General features: G+C 36.1%; 2 protein-coding genes and 2 pseudogenes across 7 annotated transcripts; 1 reads left to right on the forward strand and 3 right to left on the reverse strand.

Annotated features, from left to right (window-relative positions):
* Window positions 1–7,625: 7,625 nt before the first annotated feature.
* LOC113288655 (50S ribosomal protein L7/L12-like) lies at window positions 7,626–15,337 on the forward strand. Of its 6 annotated transcripts, none has more exons than XM_026537768.1 (2): window positions 7,626–8,475; window positions 15,155–15,337. In XM_026537768.1, the coding sequence occupies exon 1, from the start codon at window positions 7,875–7,877 to the stop codon at window positions 8,469–8,471; it is 597 nt and encodes a 198-aa protein (XP_026393553.1). In that variant the 5' UTR covers window positions 7,626–7,874; the 3' UTR covers window positions 8,472–8,475; window positions 15,155–15,337. The 6 variants fall into 6 exon arrangements, with proteins under 6 accessions (XP_026393553.1, XP_026393584.1, XP_026393570.1 ...); XM_026537799.1 differs by having other exon boundaries at window positions 15,164–15,336; XM_026537785.1 differs by lacking the exon at window positions 15,155–15,337 and adding an exon at window positions 14,593–14,609.
* Window positions 9,412–11,225, reverse strand: LOC113288648 (annotated as a pseudogene).
* LOC113321679 lies at window positions 12,484–14,388 on the reverse strand (annotated as a pseudogene).
* A 651-nt stretch (window positions 15,338–15,988) lies between the features above and the next one.
* LOC113321763 (salicylate carboxymethyltransferase-like) lies at window positions 15,989–17,455 on the reverse strand. Its single transcript, XM_026569713.1, has 4 exons — window positions 17,378–17,455; window positions 16,847–17,278; window positions 16,499–16,756; window positions 15,989–16,351 (listed from the first exon to the last, which is right to left on the reverse strand). The coding sequence occupies exons 1-4, from the start codon at window positions 17,453–17,455 to the stop codon at window positions 15,989–15,991; spliced, it is 1,131 nt and encodes a 376-aa protein (XP_026425498.1).
* Window positions 17,456–21,471: the final 4,016 nt, after the last annotated feature.

Genomic DNA, 21,471 nt, shown 5'->3' on the forward strand with positions numbered 1-21,471 from the left:
GTCTTTCTCAAAGATTTGTTCTCAACTTTGACTTTTGTATTTTTTTCGCTCGATTGCTAAAAGCGAGTACTATTCCTAGCTGGGTGTTACCTTTTCATACAAAACAAAACAAAACAAAACAAAACAACTTTTTTATCTAGTTTTTCTATCTGAAACAAAAAAGAAAAGATCAGTAGTAAGGGTTTTTTTTGTCAGATTTCCCAAATGTGTTCATACTAGACCCAGTGGGCATAGCAGGAGGACTTGCTATGTCATGCGTGGATGGATTTAATTTTGAAATTGTTCATTCAACCTTAAATATGATCAATGTCCTTGTTAAAACCAATTTCTCTAACAAGGAATGGTTGTTAACAGGATTAAGGATCACCATATAAACCATCTAAGTTAGACTCCTGGAAATTCTTGGAAGAAATAGCAGTAAAAGTAAATCATAAAAAAATGGCTTGGATGGTTTTAGGGGACTGGAACCAAATCCTGAGTAAAGAGGATAAACAAGGAGGAGCACCCTTTGTTGAAAGTGAAGTAGAACCTTTCAAAAGACTCCTTGTTAGATCAGCTCTAGAGGATTTGGGTTACCAGGGACCTAAATTTACATGGAATAATCATAGAGAAGGAAATGAAAATATTCAGGAAAGATTAGATAAGGCATTTGTAAATGTTGAATGGCAAAACCAATTCAGAGATTCTTCTTTATAGGTTTTAATTTCAGTTGGCTCTGATCATTGTCCTCTACTAGTTAACATGGATGGAAATGAAAAGAACAATTCTATTTTTTCTTTTAAATTTTTTGATACTTGGTTAAAAGATCAATCTTGTTTAGATTTGATAAATGCGTGTTGGATTAAGGAAACATCTAATCCAACAGATTCGATGATTTACTATCTTCAGAATTTGGGTAATCAACTGACATTTTGGAGGAAAAATGTCTTTGGCTTACCAACAAAGAAGATTAGGAAACTCTTAGCTGAAATAGAAAACTTAAACAAGTTAAAATTTTCTACTGGTTCTCAAAAGTTGATTAGCTCTAAAATGCTGAGTCTAGAAAAACTTTATGATACTGAGGAGGATACAGCTAAACAACTTTCTAGAGATAACATAGTAAATCTAGGAGAAAGGAACACAAGATATTTCCATCTCAAAACAATGAAAAAAAAAAGAAATAAAATAGACTGTCTTCTGAATGCTGATTCTAAAGAAATAAAAGATAAGACAGAAATAGCTCAAGAATTAAAAAACTACTTTGAAAATCTCTTAAAGGAAATACCAACCCTGGAAAATGATTTTTGTTTCTCTTATCTCTCAGTAGGAGTGACTGATGATGATAACATGATTTTAATGGCTTTACCTACTCATGAAGAAATTTGGGAAGTAGTAAGAAACATGAAACCCAACAAATCGCCGGGACCTGATGGATTCCCAGTGTCTTTTTTCAAACATAAATGGTCCTTGGTTGGAGATCAGTTAGTAGGTTTAGTTAAAGATTTTTGGATTTCAAAACATCTGAACCCTGAAATAAACAAAACCTTTTTATTCTTAATACCCAAATTCAAAGAACCAAAAACACCTTCTGATTTTAGACCAATTGGTCTTTGTAATACTCCTTACAAAGTGATATCTAAACTGTTAGCAAATAGAATGAAAGGTTTACTTGATAAGCTAATTTCTCTTTATCAATCAACCTTTTTGTCAAATAGACAAGTTTCTGATAACATTATAGTAGCACATGAGTTAATCTATGCTATGAATCATAGGAAAACAAAAGAAAAAGGTTTAGGAGTCAAAATTGACATGTCGAAAGATTTCGACATAGTAAGTTGAGATTTTTTAACAACTTCCATGGAGAAAATGGGTTTTTGTAAAGATTGGTGTACCTTAATAACTCAGTATATCTCAACAACATCTATTGCAGTTGTTTTAAATGGCAATGCTGGTGAATTTTTTAAACCAACTAGAGGATCAAGACAAGGGGATCCGTTATCCCCTACTTGTTCCTAATTTGCATGGAGGTATTCTCAATATTTTTAATTTCTAAATAAATATCTAAGGAAATTCAAGGCTTAAGAATAAGCATGAACAACACTCCAATTTCCCATCTTTTCTTTGTTGATGATTGCCTAATTTTCACAAAGGCAAATCTGCAAAGCTGCAAAAATTTGTTAAATTACTTCATGAGTTTGGTATGGTTTCAGGTCAAATGGTTAACTTTGAAAAGTCAGGAATTTTCTTTAGTAAAAAAATACATCATAAGCTTAAAAAAATGATGTCCAAAATGCAATAATAATTCTATTCATCCCACTAGTCTATCCCACCATTCAAACCCACCGCTGATGTGGCACTGATATGGGTTGACTTTTCTGTTTTCTTAGAATTCATCTTTCTTCTAACGTGTTTTCAAGTTTTGCTTTCTCGCTCATTGTATAATCTTAGGCTGAAAAAGATGATCAAAAAATCTTCAACCTATCATCAGATCCGTGGAACAAAGTTGTTTTGTACTTTGAACTAATCAATGCAACATTAAAGTAAACCCTAATCTCAATTTTAACCATTATTTTTCCAATTTTTGTATTTTCATTCTCCGTTTCATCCAATTTCAGGCTTAAAAAAGAAGTTCAAAATAGCTTATAAATCTAAAATTGTTCTGATTCGTGGGCATGCACTTTCCTTTGAGGATGTACCCTTCTTGATTTTCTAAGTGGGGTTCAATGGGTGAGGGTTCTTACTCTCTTCTCTTGATTTTCGCCTGCATGCTCAAATTAGTCTATGTGCAAGGTAAAAACCTGCCGATGCACATCCGAGTTTCACTCAGCAATCAGTGGTATCTTTCGGATCCTTATGAATGTATCTAGTGACTTATTGAGCCGATCTGGCTCCAACTATGGTGGCATTCATAAAAGTGAATTTGAGTTTCCGGAAGTTTTATGTTAAAAGTATGGTGTCTTTGGGTACTTCGAACTTGCAGTTCGATTCTGTTGAAGTAAGATAGCACACAGTTGTTCTTCATTTCAGGTACCTTTATTGATCTATATGTTGATTTTGAATTGACTCTTTTGTAATGGGTACAAGGTTGTTATTATTATCAACTTGGCAACGTCATATAACCTGTTTTTTGAGGTTCACAAACATGGTTGTATCTTGATCACATAGCCATGAAGGTAAAGTCATGTGCACCTTACAACACCCTTGTAAAAAAATTTTGCGGACCTGTACACTTAATCAAGTACTCTCGGTCGAGTTATTTCGAAGCATCCATTATTTCGAAGAACCATAGAAATACCTTGACGAGTTAATGCAGTATTGACGGAAATGCAGCAAAGATCATGGTGAAGGCTCTCGGTCGGGTTAGAGAAAATGCAAGTTTCTGAAATCAAGTAAAGTGGTTGAGAAGGATGATGTTCTCCTCGGATAAGACTAAATACACTTCGAGTGTTTCTGTTTTCGATTTTTTTTTAATCACAAAATACAATGTTCTTCTCAGTCAGAGCTCGAGATCCTTAAATGTGTTAGAAATATGTTATTGTCGTGAATGAAAAAGTTCATTATCTAAAAGAAGTGTTGCTACTATGAATTTTTATACCCTGCAACGCCATCTATATTTTTTTGTAAGATGCCATTGTCAGATACATAATAGAATTTATTGGTTTTGGTAACTGCAATTTCTATGTTCACTAGCTACTTTTATGTTCTTTTCATTTACTTGTTCAGACTATAGTTATGTTAAAGTGGCATTCTGAAAGATGCAGTAAAATAGTATACCAAACAAGAAACCAGGAAGAACAAAGTAGTTATATTCCTCCAAAATCAGTTGACACCAAGAACAATATTCATAAAATTAAAAATAAAGAAGTATGCGGTTAAGAAAGACATCAACATTATTATAACATTTCCAATTAAAAAAAAGAAAGGAAGAGAGGCCTTTGATTTGAACATCAACATTTCAACTAGAAAGAAGAAACTTAATATTTCTTAGTGACTACTCTTCCTTAGCTTCTCCCTTGAAGTTTAGAACAATCCCACTAGCTCGACCCCTTGTGGCATAGATCCAATTTTCCAGTAGCAACAACAACAACAATTCCACTAACTTTGCCCTTGTATCATCACTATATCTGCATAACACATCTAACCATAAATTTGTTGATATATATGAGGTTGCAACTTCATATTCACACTGTAACCGGATGCATCTTCAATCCTTCATTACAAGTTAGCGTATAATTGCTATAAAAATGTTAGATATATATATGCATTCTTAGTCAAGCTATATATATATGCATTCTTAGTCAAGCTATTAAGACAACTCTTAGAAGCTTCCTGAGATAGCAAACTCCCCAGGTTATCTGCATTCTTTTGTAAAATATATGACTGCTTGATAAAATGAAGTTAAAATAAGTAACGACAAAAAGTGCAACATATCACTGACAACGGAATAAAGGTTTCCACCATGATACTGCGGAATTTCAGTCACAGTTTCAAGCTACATAAAACCACTAACACACTGCCACACAAGAATAGATGGACGTATTGTGTCTGTAAGCTCATCATTAAACACTTACTCTCATTCTAAGATCTCCATATTGGCAGGTCAGTAAAAATAACTTTGTAAACACAATTAAGTTCAACACCAAAAAGGCGAGGAGGTGTAAATTCAGGCATAAATAACTTTAAGATATAAATGATTTATGGCATTAAAAAGTGATCCCCACCAGCATAAGTTTTCCTTTAAGGTAATCGATAAGCATTATCATCACTTGGCAGAAATCTTATTGAAGTTAATAGCCAAGCAAGCACATTGATGGCATTTTATCAGCATGCAGATTATGCCACAACAACACTGCTAATAACCTTTTCATTTTTCTGGTGGGAAACTTGTCAAACATCTAACGTGTATTATACTTAAAAGTTCAGTTTAAAACTCAACTAAACAGCAGACCCAAGGTAGAATTTGTGCATAAAATATCATTTCTTATCAACTGAATCATTAGAACACTTCCAAATCTAGTAAAAATCTAACTGCACTACCACTACTAATACAAAAAATAAATCATAGTAGCAGATGCCCAAAAATGGGATTTAGACCAAATCAATTTTTTTTTCTTTAGAAACGGTCGTCTTACAGTAGATTATTTTTTAGGAAAACTAATTTTTTTTAGATGGATCTGATGTTTGAAATTTTAGATGTTGCAGTGATCCTTTGAAGTCCAAAACAACTTCGTTTCGTGGATCTGATGTCCGAAGTTTTAGATGTGGTAGATTGAACATTTTTCAGCCCGAGATCAAACGATGAACGAGATAGGAAAACGCAAAAACACGTCAGAAGAAAGATGAATTCTACGAAAACAGAATAGTCAACCCACGTCAGCGCCACATCAGCGGTAGGTTTGATGGTGGGATTGGCTAGTGGGCTGAATATAATTATTGTCCAAAATGCTAAAAATTAAGAAAATAGATATCACCGATTCTTATTTAGGAGTTCCCCTGCTTATTGATAAATCAAAACTAAAAACTTTTGACTTCATTATTAGCATAATGGAACAAAGAATTAAAGGTTGGAAAATTAAGATTCTTAGCCAAGCAAGTAAATTAATTCTTAACAAATTAGTTCTTTCTGGTATGCCCACCTACCAAATGGGATGTTTTAAACTTCCAAATAAGATAACGGCTGGAATAAACTCCATCCAAACAGCTTTCTGGTAAGGGAAAGATGCTAATGCTAAAGGGAATTACATAAAATCCTGGAAATTCATGTGCAAACCAATCTCAATGGGAGGTTTGGGCTTCAAAGATGCAGAAAAATGAACCAAGCAATGTTAGCCAAGATTTCTTGGAGAATCATCTCTGAACCTAACTCTTGGTGGGTTAAGATGTTCAAAAACAAGTACTTCGAGAAAAAAACCTTTTTAGCTTTAAAAAAAGTGGTGAAATATTCTTGGATGTGGAACTGTATAGTGCAAGGAGCAAACTTAATTCATAAATAAACCTGTTGGGAGGTTGGAGATGGTCAGTCTATCAACATTTGGACTGACCAGTGGATACCAAATCTAGAAATAACTCAATATCAAATATGTTCTGAAAGGAACGCACAGTTAACACTTGTATCAAATCTGATTAATCCAGATACAAATAGGTGGAACCATGAAATCATTATTGCTTCATTTCCTCATGTTATTGCTCAAACTATATTGAATATTAAATTGTTTATGAATGTGCATGATACCTTAGACCAGGATACACCTAGATGGAAGCTAACTAGGAATGTCATATTCACAGTAAATTCATTATATGATAGGTTATATGGTAAACATGAAGGAAATCAGGTTGTTGAGTTGTTATGGAAGAAATTCTGGAAAACTCAACTGCCACAAAGAATTAAACTATTCCTATGGAAATGCTTGAATGATGCCTTGCCAGTAACTCAAATTCTTAGTAGACATATGCATAATGTAGACAATAAATGTATTTTCTGCAGAGATAAAATAGAATTTGTTTATCATCTTTTGTTTGAATGTTAGTATGCTAAATCAGTATGGATGCAACCACCTTTTGCTGGTGAAAGTCAATCTAATTATTTGAAAATTTCTTTTACTGATTACTTCAATTGATGGCAATCACAAGGAGATAAGGTAATAGAAATCAATGCTACAAATGTTCGTTTATATGGAAAGAAAGGTGTAACAGGATTTTTGAAGACAAAATTGCTACTTCTTTACAAACATCTATCATAATTTAAAGATACTTAAACTACCGGAGGTGTAATGAAAGGAATCATACAAATGCTATGGCTTGTTCTACAATAAAACAAACTCATAATGCTCCTTGGAAATGCCCTGCATATCATTGCTTGAAATTGAACTATGATGCCTCTGTGATTTCAGAGACAACTTTTGCTAGTTTTGGTTTAATCTTGAGAGATGATGCAGGTAACGGAAGATCAGCTAAGTCGGGAGTATTACTTGCTGCAAGTGCAGAAAAAGCAGAAGCTGTATCTCTTCTGCAGGGAGCTAAGTGGGCCAAAGATGCAGATTTGGAACACTTTTGGATGGAAGGTGACTGTGAAAGAATTGTGGGTATTATCAAAGGAACAATGATGGATTGGAGGAACCAGATTATAGTTAAGGAAGCAATGCAAGTTCTAACTGAATGCAACAACTTTTTGGGATTCAAGTTTGTTCATAGGTCTGGCAACTCTGTGGCAGACAAGCTAGTAGCGGAGGCGAAAAAATCTCCAATTTTCAATAGTTGGACAGAAGATTTATCAGCCTTTCTAAATAGTTTTATCAATTAGATAAAATAAGTAATCAGGAAGAAGGTATTGGTAATACCAACAGAGTGTTGTCTCAATCTCAGAACAGAGAATGTCCTCTGCTGATAACTTGACAACATTTTGAACTATCTATTCTTTTCTTGGTGGTTTCTTTTAATGCAATCCCTTTGTTCAAAAAAAATAAAACAAAAACAAAACAATTTAAGCCCATCCTAACCATCGGATCATTCAAATGGTACCTCCACTAATTCTGGTACCCCGTCTTTGACAATCATTTGATTCATTTCCCTTCTAGAAAATGGAAAATTTTAAGGTGTATCCAAAGGCAAACACCTCTTCATGGAGTTGCTCAAGAATAATTAATCCCCATGGCCCCATCTAACGGGTGTACCGAAAGTGTTTAATGTTTGTGGGCACCAGCCGCACCTACTTCTCTTTCGGTCTTCAACATCCTCGAGAGAAAAATCCTCAGTGCACGAGTGTGAGACAGAGTTCCGAGCTTTCCCAATACATTTCCATCTTCAAAACCATGGCTTCTTAAACCCTAATCAGCTTCTTCTTTTTTGTATTCTCTACCGTTGGAATATCCTGGGTTTCTCACCGAAAATTCCAAATCATGAGGTACTTAAACTACATTTTAAGAACATCTAGAAACCCTAGAATTTTATCTCTAAAAGACTCTTCTTTTCTAGGTTATTTATCACAATCAATAAACCCTAATTCCTCAATTCCAAATGAACGATCTTGGAATAATCGTTTTGCATCTACATCAACTGAAGAAGTAAAACCCAGTGAAAGAGTAATATCACTTGTGGATGAAATCAGTGATCTTACATTACTTGAAGTTGCAGATCTAACAGAAGTATTGATGAAGAAATTGAATATAAATGAAATGCCAATCATGACTATGATGATACCAGGAATGGGAATTGGTGGTAAAGTTGGTGGGGGTGTAGGAGGAGCTTCAAAAGGGGGAGAAGAGAAAAAAGCTGCTGAAAAAACTGCATTTGATTTAAAGCTTGAAGGGTTTGATGCTGCTGGAAAGATTAAGATTATTAAAGAAGTTAGAACTTTTACTGATTTGGGTTTGAAAGAAGCTAAAGAATTGGTTGAAAAGGCTCCAACTTTGTTAAAGAAAGGAGTAACTAAGGAAGAAGCAGAGAAGATTATCGAGAAGATGACGGCTATTGGTGCTAAAGTTACAATGGAATAATAAGGTATTTCATTTGTCTTCTCCGTTGTAATTCATTGGGAAGTTTTCATTTTTGGGTTGAACATGAGTTTTTGTTCGGATTAGTTTTTAGTTTTACATGTTATGCTTATTTACGATTGTTTCACACTGAGAATCATTGGTATCGAATAATGCTTGAAAGTCTGCAATTGTCAGAGTTATGAGTATAAATATAGCAATTAACCATGGAATTAGTTTTGCAAGAAGGTATGAGCTATTGAGCATGTACGTCGTAGAAATATTTTGATCCCTTGTTTTGGGAAAAATGTTGTTTCACGACTAATATTTGGTTGTTTTGCCCCTTGTTCTCGACCTTCAACATGATCAATTCGTAGGATGACAGACATAGTGTCTCAATTAGATTGAGAAACAGAGATATCTTGTTTTTGTTGGAGTGTGTAATTTTTTAGGTACTTTGTTAGTAGTAAAGCACACAATTATCGTTGTTAAAAACACCAACCTAGCCATCAAAGGATCAATTAGTTAGCGAGTAAATAAAATAACATAGATACGCTAGTTGAGTTCCCTGTAATGCCACAGTGAGGAAATTCCACTCGTTGTGTTTGGACACTTTGGCAACTTGAAATAGAATACCTTTTTCTTTTTGTTTGTCACAATTTGCATATTTTACACAGCATAGGTGAATGAGTTCGAATGGTGAGGATCTTTAAGCTAGTTCTGTTAAAAAGTCAAGTCTCTTTTTGATGCCAGTGTAATAGTTTTTGGGTAGAGAGTAAGAACATATCTCCTCACTCTGTTAAATGAGTGGTTAGGGTTGTCTAAGGTAGAAGCCCAAGGCAAAGGAGGAGTATCTGTAGAATCTCAGTGGAAAAACTTAAACACTGCCATAAACATTTTTCAATTTTGAATGAAAGCTATATACTACCTGGTTTGGTTACAAATAAAGGAACAAGAGGGTTGCCAGGGTCCAGGAATAACACTGCAAATGGGTCTGTCAAACATTTCCTTGGAATAACACACAAAACATAGAACTTTAAAATTTAAAGTAGACTCAACAGCCACAAGAAACTTATATAAGCTATTGTAGAACATGCTTTCTTATTTATGTAGCTTGTGATTCAGTAACATCTTTTCCACCCTTTTTCATGGAGATAGCTAGGTTAGTATACTCAGTTTTGTCTTTGGTTGCGTAGTTTGCAACTATCTCCCTGTACCTTCGGAACAATTCTTCAATTATCTCCTCCCCGAAGTGACCTACCAGCAAGGGCTCCGTCACGGCTCTCATGCTCGTAGCTATGACATAGCTACTTCTGAACTTGTCTGTCACTGAACTTCCATCTTCGCTAGAATCACTACCGTCCCAATTCACGTTAAATGTCTGTAGTTGATTAACCATGAATGAACCTTCATCCCGAATTACAGACTGTACTTCTTCAGGGGATGGAAGTAATTTGGAAAGTTAAATGAATCTAGTTTCTCTTCTTGAACAGTGCCCTGTGTACACATAATATAGTTCATATTTTAGTAACGTTTAAATTTTATTTATTTTTCCTAAATGATCTCATTTAGTTTTAGGCTATGAAAAGTTGAAAAGCGTGAAAACTTTATATCAGCAGAGTTTTATTTAAATTGATCCAGGAATGAAAGGCATCATTCACAGTGAAAAAGAACTGCCCCATTGGCATGTTATTATCTGTATACCTTTATAACCATGTCCTTAAGTGCCATGGCTAATAGTTCCCACAGGCAGCAACACTCGTTACTGGTAGGATCTGAACTTCTCCTGCCTATGAGTGTCAACACCATTCTTCCTCCGTCAACTAATTCCTCAGAGCGGCACTTCAGAAAAACTCTAAAATCTTTCTTGAACTGCTTCAAGTACGCTTCAATAACAGATGGTGGACTTGATTTTGAAATATATAAGTTCCCCTTGTTGCTCTTCTCAATACCTTGTGGAACCTACGCGAAGACATTTAATTAGTCAACTTCAATAATCAGAAGTAAGTTTGGCAAACTAATAACAAGCAGTACAGCTGCAGTAGTCACCTTAGATAACCAGTGGATACTGTAGGAAGAGTGGACAAAGTGAAGAGTGCCACCAGGAAAAAGTCTACCATAAAATGTACCAGGCATTCCAGAAACAAAACATGGTCCTAAATCATTTCTAATATCGCCCAAGTTCTTGAAAAGGGTGTTGAAGTCATTCCCAGGTAGATCATTTAGAAATACGAGGATCTCAGGTGTAGTCATGTGATGCTCATGACACTTCTCGTTAATAATGTCCAACAGATAAGAAACAACCAGCAGTGTATTGGGCCCAGAAGAGCAGCCTAAATCTGCAATGCATACGCTCTTCATCTTTTCAATTGCAGAGGCGGTACTTCTATAGAACCTCAAATTTATGTCTCATATGGCTTCCTCTAACATTGCTTTTGTCATGCATATAGCTTTCTTCTGTGCACTCACGAAAAACAACAGAACAGAATGAGTTTCAAATGTTTAATAAGAGATGGAATGTGAGGGTCAGATTTGGAGTTGGAGTTAGAGAAAGACCTGAGCTGATGAATTAGAAGAATAACTAGTTTCTGCATTGCCTCCATTCATCTGCAGAAGTTGAGTTACTTGTCCCATCGATTATTTCTTAATAAGTTGGGTTACCTGAGCTGACTCTTGTCTAACCTGTGTGCAGTCCTCACTGCAAGGACTGCATTGTAGTTGGTCTGCTTAGGGGATGCTTCTTTTTAAACTTATCTTTTATTTGGAATGTACGGTCACTAGCGCTTGTGTCTCTTTCTACATTTTCTCAATAATTTCTTCTTTTTGTTTATCCTGACACAATAATTGTTCCTTTGGTCCAGAACAATACCAAAGATGGTGGCCCTTATCTAACAGGTTCAGTAGTTAACCCAGGCGCTGCTTATTATATTTCACAAAATCTAACACAAACTAACTTGGTGATTAGGCTGGTTTGGCTACCAATTGTGATGTAGTGTCAGTGCCTGGTTTCCCTACTGAACTTCCAGGAGTGTTTTGTTTTTTTATACAATATGACATGAATTTAGGCATATTACATGTGGTGTCAAGAGAGACAATAACTTTCTCAGCTTTCCCTCATCTGGTTCGTGCTCAGAGTTGTGGCTTGTTCTCTAAACTTGAGCTGAGTCCTTTTTTTTTTCATTTGAAAAGGAGCTGCTCAACTGTTCTCGGCCTTTTATTTGCTTGATGAAATGAACAGATCTCATGGATAGTTAAACTTACTCTGCTCAATTCACCAAGGACTTGGTCACTTAGATTTGAATATTAAAAGTATCTTAAAGACAAGAAGCGAGCATTATCTTACAAGCTGATGATGCAGCAGGATTTACAGGATTTTAAGTCAGAGACTAGTAGGCCTCTCTGATAAGATAAGCACGTACTGTTATTGTCATGAGAAAGCAACAACAGTGCTGCGGATACCATTTAGACTACCAATGCCTCTGTGGTTATTATTGTGGTCAACTATACCATACGCGGTAGGGTCTTGGAACAAAATCTTCAGATTCTTCGCCAACAATGGCAACAAAAAATTGCTGTAGCTCACAATACCACTCGATTTCGCAGTATAATCATTCATGATAAGGATATTATTTTTTAAATGAATGATATATGAGAGAGAATTGTGATAATATTTGTTGATTCAGAATTGACGCCCATATCTAATCTTTGCCAAATGTCGCACCTTGCAAAGAAACTCAATAATTGAAATTGAGACCATGTAGACCTTGTCTCGTTTTGTAAGACCAGCTTTGATTTGAGAGACGAAAATAGAAATTATTCAAGACCAAATAATGCAACACTTTTGTATTATTATAGAATGAGCATAAACAGAGCAGCAATGGAATTTTGTTTGTATGAATGCAAGAGCAATTGGGCAGTGCATAGCCTGATTTTGTTTTCCAGGACTACCATGATGCTGTCTCTCCTTGTCCCCTTGACCTTGAGCGTCTTACACGAGATAAGGATTGCTGAATTCTATAGTTTCTGGGTTTTCTGTTTAACTCTTGGTCACGGAGATAACTAGGTTCGCGTACTCGGTTTTCTCTTTGGCTGCATAGTTTGCAACTATCTCTCTGAACCTACTGAACAATTCGTTGATTATCTCCTCACCGAAGTGACTCGCCAGTAAGGGTTCTGACACGGCTCTGATGCTGTTAGCTATGAGATGGCTACTTCTGAACTTGTCTGTCCCTGAACGCCCATCTTCACTAGAATCACTGCCATCCCAATTCACTTGAAATGTCTCTAGTTGATTAACACTGAATGAACCTTCACTCTGAATTACAGATTTCACTTCTTCAAGGGACGGATAATAGATTGGGAAGTTGATAGATCTAATTTCTCTTCTTCAACCGTTCCCTGCATAAAAATAATAGAACATGCTTTCTTATTTATGTAGCTTGTGATTCAGGAACATCTTATCCACCCTTTGTCAGGGAGATAACTACATTAGTATGCTCAGTTTTCTCTTTGGCTGCGTAGTTTGCAACTATCTCCCTGTACCTTTGGAACAATTCTTCAATTATCTCTTCCCCGAAATGACCTACCAGTAAGGATTCCGACACGGCTCTGATGCACATAGCTACTTCTGAACTTGTCTGTCAGCGAACTTCCATTTTCGCTAGAATCACTACCATCCCAATTCACGTTAAATGTCTGTAGTTGATTTACCATGAATGAACCGTCATCCTGAATTACAGACTGTACCTCTTCAGGGGATGGATAGTAATTTGGAAAGTAAAATGAATCTAGTTTCTCTTCTTGAACAGTTCCCTGTATCAAAATAATATACTTCATCTTTTAGTAGTGTTTTAATTTTTTTTGATTTTCTAAGACGATCTCGTTCAGTTTTAGGCTAAGAAGAACTGAAAAGTGTGAAAAGTTTATATCAGCAGAGCCTTATTTAGATTGATCCAGGAAAGAAAGACATCATTGATAGTGAAAAAGAACTGCCCCGTTGGCATGTTATTATTTGTATACCTTTATTACCATGTCCTTAAGTGCCATGGCCAATAGTTCCCACAGGCAGCAACACTCTCTACTGGTAGGATCTGAACTTCTCCGGCCTATGAATGTCAACACCATTCTTCCTCCATCAACTAATTCCTCAGAACGGCACTTTAGGAAAACCCTAAAGTCTTTCTTGAACTGCTTCAAGTATGCTTCAATAACAGATGGTGGACTTGATTTTGAAATATATAAGTTCCCCTTGTTTCTCTTCTCAATCCCTTGTGGAATCTAGGGGAAGACATTTAATTAGTCAATTTCAATAATCAGAAGTAAGTTTGGCAAGCTAATAACAAGCAGTACATCTGCAGTAGTCACCTTAGATAACCAGTGGAGACTGTAGGAAGAATGGACAAAGTGAAGAGTGCCACCAGGAAAAAGTCTACCATAAAATGTGCCTGGCATTACAGAAACAAAACATGGTCCTAAATCATTTCCTTTGGTTTTTCTAATGTCGTCAGTAAAACTTTCCAAGTTCTTGAAAAGGGTGTTGAAGTCGTTCCCAGGTGTAGTCATGTGATGCTCATGACACTTCTTGTTAATAGTGTCCAACAGATGAGAAACAACCAGCAGTGTATTGGGTCCAGAAGAGCAGCCTAAATCTGCAACGCATACGGTCTTCATCTTGTTAATTGCAGAGGTGGTACTACTATAGAACCTCAAATTTATGTCCCATATTGCTTCCTCTAACATTGCTTTTGTCATGCATATAGCTTTCTTCTGTTCATTCATGAAAAACAACAAAACAGAATAAGTCAAATGTTAAATAAGAGATAAAATGTGAGAGTCAGGGTTGGGGTTGGAGTTGGAGAAAGACCTGAGCTGATGAATTAGAAGAATAACTAGTTCCCACATTGCCTCCATTCATCCGCAGAAGTTGAGTTACCCGACCCATCGATTATTTCTTAATAAAATCCTAAACCTGTGTGCAGTCCTCACTGCATGGACTGCATTATAGTTGGTCTGCTTAGGGATGCTTATTTTTATACTTATTTTGGATTTTGAATGTACGGTCACTAGCGCTTGTCTCTCTTTCTACATTTTCTCAATAATTTCTTCTTTTTGTTTATCCTGACATGATAATTGTCATTTGGTCCAGAACAATACCAGAGATGGTGACCCTTATCTAACAGGTTCAGTAGTTAACCCAGGTGCTGCTTATTATATTTCACAAAATCTATCGCAAACTAACTTCTGAAAAAGATTAGGCTGGTTTGACAACCAATCACAATGTAGTGTTAGCTGGTTTCCCTGCTGAACTTCCAGAAGCATTTTGTTTTCTTTTATACAATATGACATGAATTTAGGCATGTAACATATGGTGTCAAGACAGACGATAAGTGCTCAGATTTGCCTTAGCTGGTTCGTGCTCAGAGTTGTAGTTTGTACCAAATGCAGATCCAAGCTAAGACGGTCTTTTCCTTCTTTCTGAACAGAGAAGAAAGCCTCAAGCGTGTTCCCAAAACTTGAGCTGAACCTTTTTTTTCTTTCTTTTCTTTTCCCGTTTGTTAAGTAGCTCAACTGTTCTTTGCCTTATTTGCTTGATGGAGCGAACAGATCTCACAGATAGTTAAACTTACTCTGCCGAATTGCACCATGAATATTAAAAGTATCTTAAAGACAAAAACTGAGCATTACCCAACGAGCTGATAATACTGCAGGATTTGCAGGATTTTAAGTCAGAGACTAATACACACAAGCACTACATTACCAATATTATCATGAGAAATTAAATCCAGTGATCAACAACAGCACTGTCACTGTGGGTACCATTTAGACTACCAATGCAATGCCTCTGGTTATTATTTTGGACAACTATACCATACGCGGTAGGTGTCTTGGAACAACATCTTCAGATTCTTCACCAACAATGGCAACAAAACATTGCTGTAACTCTCAATTATTGATGATCAGGATTTATTTTTTATTAAATAAATAACAGATATATGAGAGAGAGAATTATAATATTTGTTGATTCAGATATCTTTGGCAAGTGCGCCCCTTGCAAGGAAACTCAGTTGATTACCAAGTGTTGTCCTAGCATGTGAGACCATTCCGGCCTTGTCTCGTTTTGTGCTGCTGCAGCAACAATTGTAGACCACAAATATCTGTAGAGATCTGAATGCTCTAAGAACTACTGTTACTTGCTGCTGCATATGCAAAAACCTCTATTCGGTATTACGAGCTCTAATTTGAGAGCCAACTGCAATAAAATGCAGTACCTTTAGAAACCAATTGCAGCATGTTTGTTAGAAACCAAATGCAGTACCTTTACAGACGATGTGTGAAGTTTCTAGTTATTCATTAGAAAAATTAACCCTTTGTACAATACCTTTAGAAAATAGAAATAATTCAAGACCAAATAATGCTCAGCAGTTTTGTATTACTATAAAATGAGCGTAAACGATGGAATTTTGTTGTAAGAACGAAAGAGCAATTGGGCAGTACATCCCCTGATTTTTTTTTTGAAATTTTATAGTTTCTGGGTATTTTGTTTAACTCTTGGTCACGGAGATAACTAGGTTAGTGTAATCGGTTTTCTCTTTGGCTGCGTAGTTTGCAACTATCTCTCTGAACCTACTGAACAATTCGTTGATTATCTCCTCTCCGAAGTGACTCGCAAGTAAAGGTTCCGACACGGCTCTGATGCTGTTAGCTATGAGATAGCTACTTCTGGACTTGTCTGTCCCTGAACGTCCAGCTTCACTCGAATCACTACCATCCCAATTCACTTGAAATGTCTCTAGTTGATTACCACTGAATGAACCTTCACTCTGAATGACAGATTTCACTTCTTCAAGGGACGGATAATAGATTGGAAAGTTAAATAAATCTAATTTCTCTTCTTCAACCATTCCCTGCATAATGGAAGTCATTTATCTAAGTTGGTCAGAATGGAAGTCATTCTCCAAAAGGTTAATGCTAAAGTATTCAATCAGTTCAAATAAAGAAAATATCATGAGTAGGAAATAAAGTGCATCCGCAGGTACTTGTTACCGATATACCTCTAGAACCATGTCGTTGAGTGCCATGGCTAATAACTCCCATAAAGAGCAACACTCTTTACTGGTAGGATCTAAACTTCTTCTGCCCACGAGTGTTAACACCATTCGACCACCCTTGACTAATTCCTCCGAACGACACTTCAAAAAAGCCATAAAGTCTTTCTTGAATTGCTTTAAATATGCTTCAATGATATATGGGGGAGTTGATTTTGCAATGTAAAGGTTCCCCTTATTACTCTTATCATTCCCTGTAGGAACCTGTGTGAAGAAGTTAAATTGATAGATGCTAACAATCAGAAATACTTTAGCTAACTGATAACAAAATACTAGTACTGTACTAACATTCACCTGAGATAACCAGTGGACACTGTAGGAAGAATGAACAACGTGAATAGAGTCACTAGGAAAAAGCCTACGATAAAATGTGCCGGGAATTCCAGCAACAAAACATTTTCCGGATGCATCTTCTTTGGTTTTTCTTAGTTCGTCATGAAAACTTTCTACGTACTTGAAAAGTGTATTAAAGTCATTCCTGGGAAGATCATTAAGAAACACTAGGATCTTTGGCATAACGCTGTCAGATTCGCGACATTTCTCATGAATAGTGTCCAACAGATAAGAAACGACCAACAATGCATTGGGTCCAGATGAACAGCCTAAATCCGCGATGCATATAGTCTTCAGCTTCTCAGTTGCAGCCATGGTACTACTATAACACTTCGATAATACGTCTAGTATTGCTTCCTCTACTACTGCCTTTGTTTTGAATATATATTTCTTCTGTTCATTCGTGTAAAAACAACAATACCAAAGAAGTTCTTAATCCATTTAATGCTTCCTATATAAGTGATAAATAATTAGAGTTGGAGTAAGAAAAACCTGAGCTGGTGAGTTAGAAGCGTAACTAGTTTCTGCAATGCCCTCATTCATGTGAAGATGTTGCGTGAGTTGATCCATCGACTATTCACTGGAAGGACTTTTGATTCTGCTCAGTAGGAAGCCATTAAAATGACTGCGCTTATAGTTATGTGGTATATGCATAACTTAATCTCTTTATATAATCATTTTGAGTGCAAGGATGGGCCAATAGTGTTTTTCTCGCTCTGTCATTTCTCAATTATCTGTTCACCTTTCTCTTCTTTTGTTCATCCTAGCATAACAATCATACGTAGAACCAGAACACTACCAGATTAAGATGGTGACCAATGACCATTATCAACTTCGCTGCTTCAATTTTTTTTATTTTTTTTATCAAATTCGCGAGCAAAGTCAAACAATACAGAGCAAAATAACTCATCTTAATAAATCTTATGCTTCAAAAAAGGAAAAAAAAAACACTCATCTAGGTCCATATGATAATTGCGAGAATGGAAAATATTAGTAAAATAAAGTTTGTCTAGATTTTTGTGGGATTCTAGATCGATATTCGGGACAGTTCTAGCTTTTTGTCTAGAATTGGCAGCTTGGGCTGGAAAAAGAGAAGAAGATAAGTTTTGGAAAAAGAAGAAAACTAGGGAAAAAGATTTGGCCGGTGATCCTTTTGCAATCACGTGGCGATCTCGTCGGAAAGAGTCGCTAGATTAATGGAAAAAGAAGCATAAGGACCAATAATTCTTTTCAGCCCGCCCCAAATCCCACCGTCAATCCCACCAGTGACGTGGCAATGAATTTTTCCAATTTTTGGTTTTCTTTTTCTTCCCGACGTGTTTAATTTTTATTTTTCATAGTTCTTTTTTGTTTCCAAAATTTCTTCCTCCTCTTTCCTCCTTGTCCATCTCTTACCTTCTACAAATTTTTCCTTTGCTCATCTTCCTGAGAGTGTAAGCGTTCACTGAGATTACCTACGCTCGAACGCATATGCTGAAGCTCATGTCTCACTGTATAAAAAAAGGTACAATCTTTAATCAGATTTCGGATTTGTTTGTGTGAATTCTTCAATTAATACTTGATAATACACACTGTTTATAATATTGTTTTCTAGGAGTATAAGATTACATCTATGAAATTAGGGCTTCAAAATGTATTGATTTTGGGTGTTTGGTTTATTATCGACAGTTAATCCCAATGTAACTTAAATTTGTGAAATTAGGCTTGGAAACTATGGGGATTTTAGGGAATTTCAAAGATTCGACTAAACTACTGATTCTTCTGATTCTCCCAGTTGCTGAATTATTCAGTTGTTCACACACTAGAGATATTTCCTCCCATCTTCCCCGTCATTTTATATTTGGCTTTAGTTTTGGAATGTGCATAGCAATGATTGTAAGGAAATATGGGTTTCCTAGTTTAGGTCAAAGAAGACGGCTAAATTCTAGGAGGTTCTGGAAAGGCTCCGTTAGGGAAACGTAGCTAGTTTAGGACAACTTCCATATATAAAATGGGTTTCCTAATTGACCATGGTTTCTTTGGGAACCAAGTTTGTGACTCCTATATAAGGAGGTCTAGGCTAAGTGTTTTAGTGTGGAATCCTCAATGTAAATCTCATAGAGATGTGAGGGATTCATCCCACTTATTGAGGTGGTTATGTGAGAGACCTAATGGTGGAAGGGGTACACCATTATGGTGCTTATGGGATACTTATCGATGTTGGAAGATATGTCGTTATGGAGTATTCATATGGAGATGTTGGTAAGATATCTTGTTGATGAGAAGATCATCTTGGTGGTGTTGGATTAGATTATTGGTGTTGAGCTAAAGGCGTCCATGGTAATCTATGTCAGGGTGTGCAGAGAAGATCATCTCGTTGTGGTAGATAATACGATAAATATTATCTCATATGGGTGAAGACACTACTTTGGATCTTATAGAATGCTTGTGAGACTTCTTGTGTTCGTTCACGTTGTGGTGAGTCGATGGATTGATTTAGTCAATCAGTTGTGTAATTCTCAGTGGTGATTCAATAATGAATAAAGAGGTCGTAGCCGTTTGGTGGATGTAGACAATAATACACACATTGTGTATATTGTTGAACCACGTTAAATCTGTGAGTACTTTTCTTCTTGTTGTGTTTGTTTATGGCTTGCATCTGTGTGGTTCTCTTTCTCATCTTCTTATCTTAGATCGTAGTGAGGTTCATGGAGCAATTCGAGAGATCAAGTGTTTCTTGTTAGCTAATATGTTTCCGCAAGATTAGCACGTAGATGGCTCTGAACCCCAACAATTGGTATCAGAGCTTTAGGCTGGATAGAAGGTTTGAAGAGAGAAGTTTTTTGGGTTTTCTGGATCGGCAGAAAATTTTGAAGACAAAGGATTTGGTTTCATCAAGTATGTGAGGATTTGATGTTACAACTTCCGAAGATGCAGAGTTTGATGTTATCAAGTATGTGTATGATTTGATTTCATCAGTTTTGGGAACAAAGAAAAGTAAAGTGTACTTCTGAAGGAATGAGATTATATCAGGTGATCTACATTCGATATGGTCAAGATGTATGGTCTTGATGTTTATGGTTCTCTACATTGGAGATTTGGCATTGATACTTATTGGAGCATAAACCTTATGCATGGCTTCGAGTAAGTTTGTTTATTCTCTATACTTCGTACCATATTCTTATGAACTGTTTGAAAGACCCGCGTAGTTGTTTTTCAATTAATCGGTGTTTGCTTGGCAAGACACAAGAAGGCAAGAGTATCGTAGTTGAGATACAAATATTGTTTTGTATGTTTGTGGAAGTAAAGATGGAATATAAGCATGTCAAAGTCTCATTATTGTTCCATATCAAGGGAAACAATAATTTGGTTATCAATCGTCATCAGTTAGATTATGTTGCTGCTTTTCTTTAACCTGAAGTTGAAGAAATTCATACTCGTTCTGCCTTAGTTGTTTGTTACAATAACGATTTGGAAAATCTCATAGTAGGTTTTCGTTTTGGATGTGTTGACCGTTGGCCAGGGTTTGATATGTTCCAGAAGTGAAGAGTTTGATTTTCAGTCTGAGTATTTGAAACACGTGGCTACAAATAGTTGCAAGACATTGATCGTTGGATGAGATGTGATATTGGTTGTGGTGGAGCTATGGTTTCTTATTATTGTATAAGAAGAAGTTTGTCGACAAAGTTTCTAGGGTTTGTTTATCTGTGTTAAGTTTGACATTGTGTCATTGAAGAACAATGTTTTGGATTTTCTCTCGTACATGTTTCCGATGGAGAAGATAGATAGGTTGTAATCTTTTGATTCTTTCCGATGACGTTCAATCGAAGATTTGTGTTTGGTTGTACACCATTTGAAGTCGATCGGAGCTGGTTGAAGTGCAAGACCATTTGGAAGAAACATGTTGGTCTATTTTTTTTGCCGATACATTCCTATTTTGGTAAAGACCCGTTGTGAGGAATTAAAAAGGTATCGCTTGGACGCTTCAAGAGCTTAAAAAATGAAGATATAATACTATAATGTGTATGGTGGTGTTGATAAGGAAGCTAGCACATACTACTTGGAGAAAACACGGTGCAGGAATTTGAGAAGGGATACAATTTCGGCGTGTTTTTTCCATCAACCTTTATTATCCATTGGATATTTGATTTTCTGATGATCAGTGTGAGACTTTCTGTTGGAGAGACTTAGCAATGATAATATTTGGGGGTTTGCTCGTCTGCTACAGTTATTGAAATTGATTTCAATAGTGACAGAGCCTGTAGAGATAAAGGTAGAAATTTCTATTGAGAAATTTGATTCAGCAACGATTTAGTTTCCGTCAATTTATTTTCTCTACATAGCATGAGAAGATAAACACAACAGCGTCTTGAATTGCTTGGAGCTTGAGGAAGTTACCAAAGGTTTCATATTATGGCTAGGTGTGATTGGGTCTTTGTGTGAAGGACGGATTATCATATTTCAGAACGTTGGTGTACGTTTGGAGCAAGATTGAGAAATGGATATGCATAAGGAAGAATGTGTGGCTTTATGCATTGTTACGAGGGTAACAATGAATTCTTCGACATTAGTCACAGGGTTATCCAAGTCTTATTATGTTGTGGTTT

Source organism: Papaver somniferum, chromosome 1, assembly GCF_003573695.1.
Source record: "Papaver somniferum cultivar HN1 chromosome 1, ASM357369v1, whole genome shotgun sequence".
In the NCBI taxonomy this organism is placed as follows: Eukaryota; Viridiplantae; Streptophyta; class Magnoliopsida; order Ranunculales; family Papaveraceae; genus Papaver; species Papaver somniferum.

Bases quoted from the DNA above. Each gene is read 5' to 3' on its own strand.
- LOC113288655 (XM_026537768.1), top strand. From the start codon at position 7,875: ATGAGGTACTTAAACTACATTTTAAGAACATCTAGAAACCCTAGAATT.
- LOC113321763 (XM_026569713.1), bottom strand. From the start codon at position 17,455: ATGGATCAACTCACGCAACATCTTCACATGAATGAGGGCATTGCAGAA. The intron at 17,279-17,377 runs GTTTTTCTTACT...ACGAATGAACAG, and splicing joins CTTCTAACTCACCAGCTCAG to AAGAAATATATATTCAAAAC. The intron at 16,757-16,846 runs GTGAATGTTAGT...TTCTTCACACAG, and splicing joins GTGTCCACTGGTTATCTCAG to GTTCCTACAGGGAATGATAA.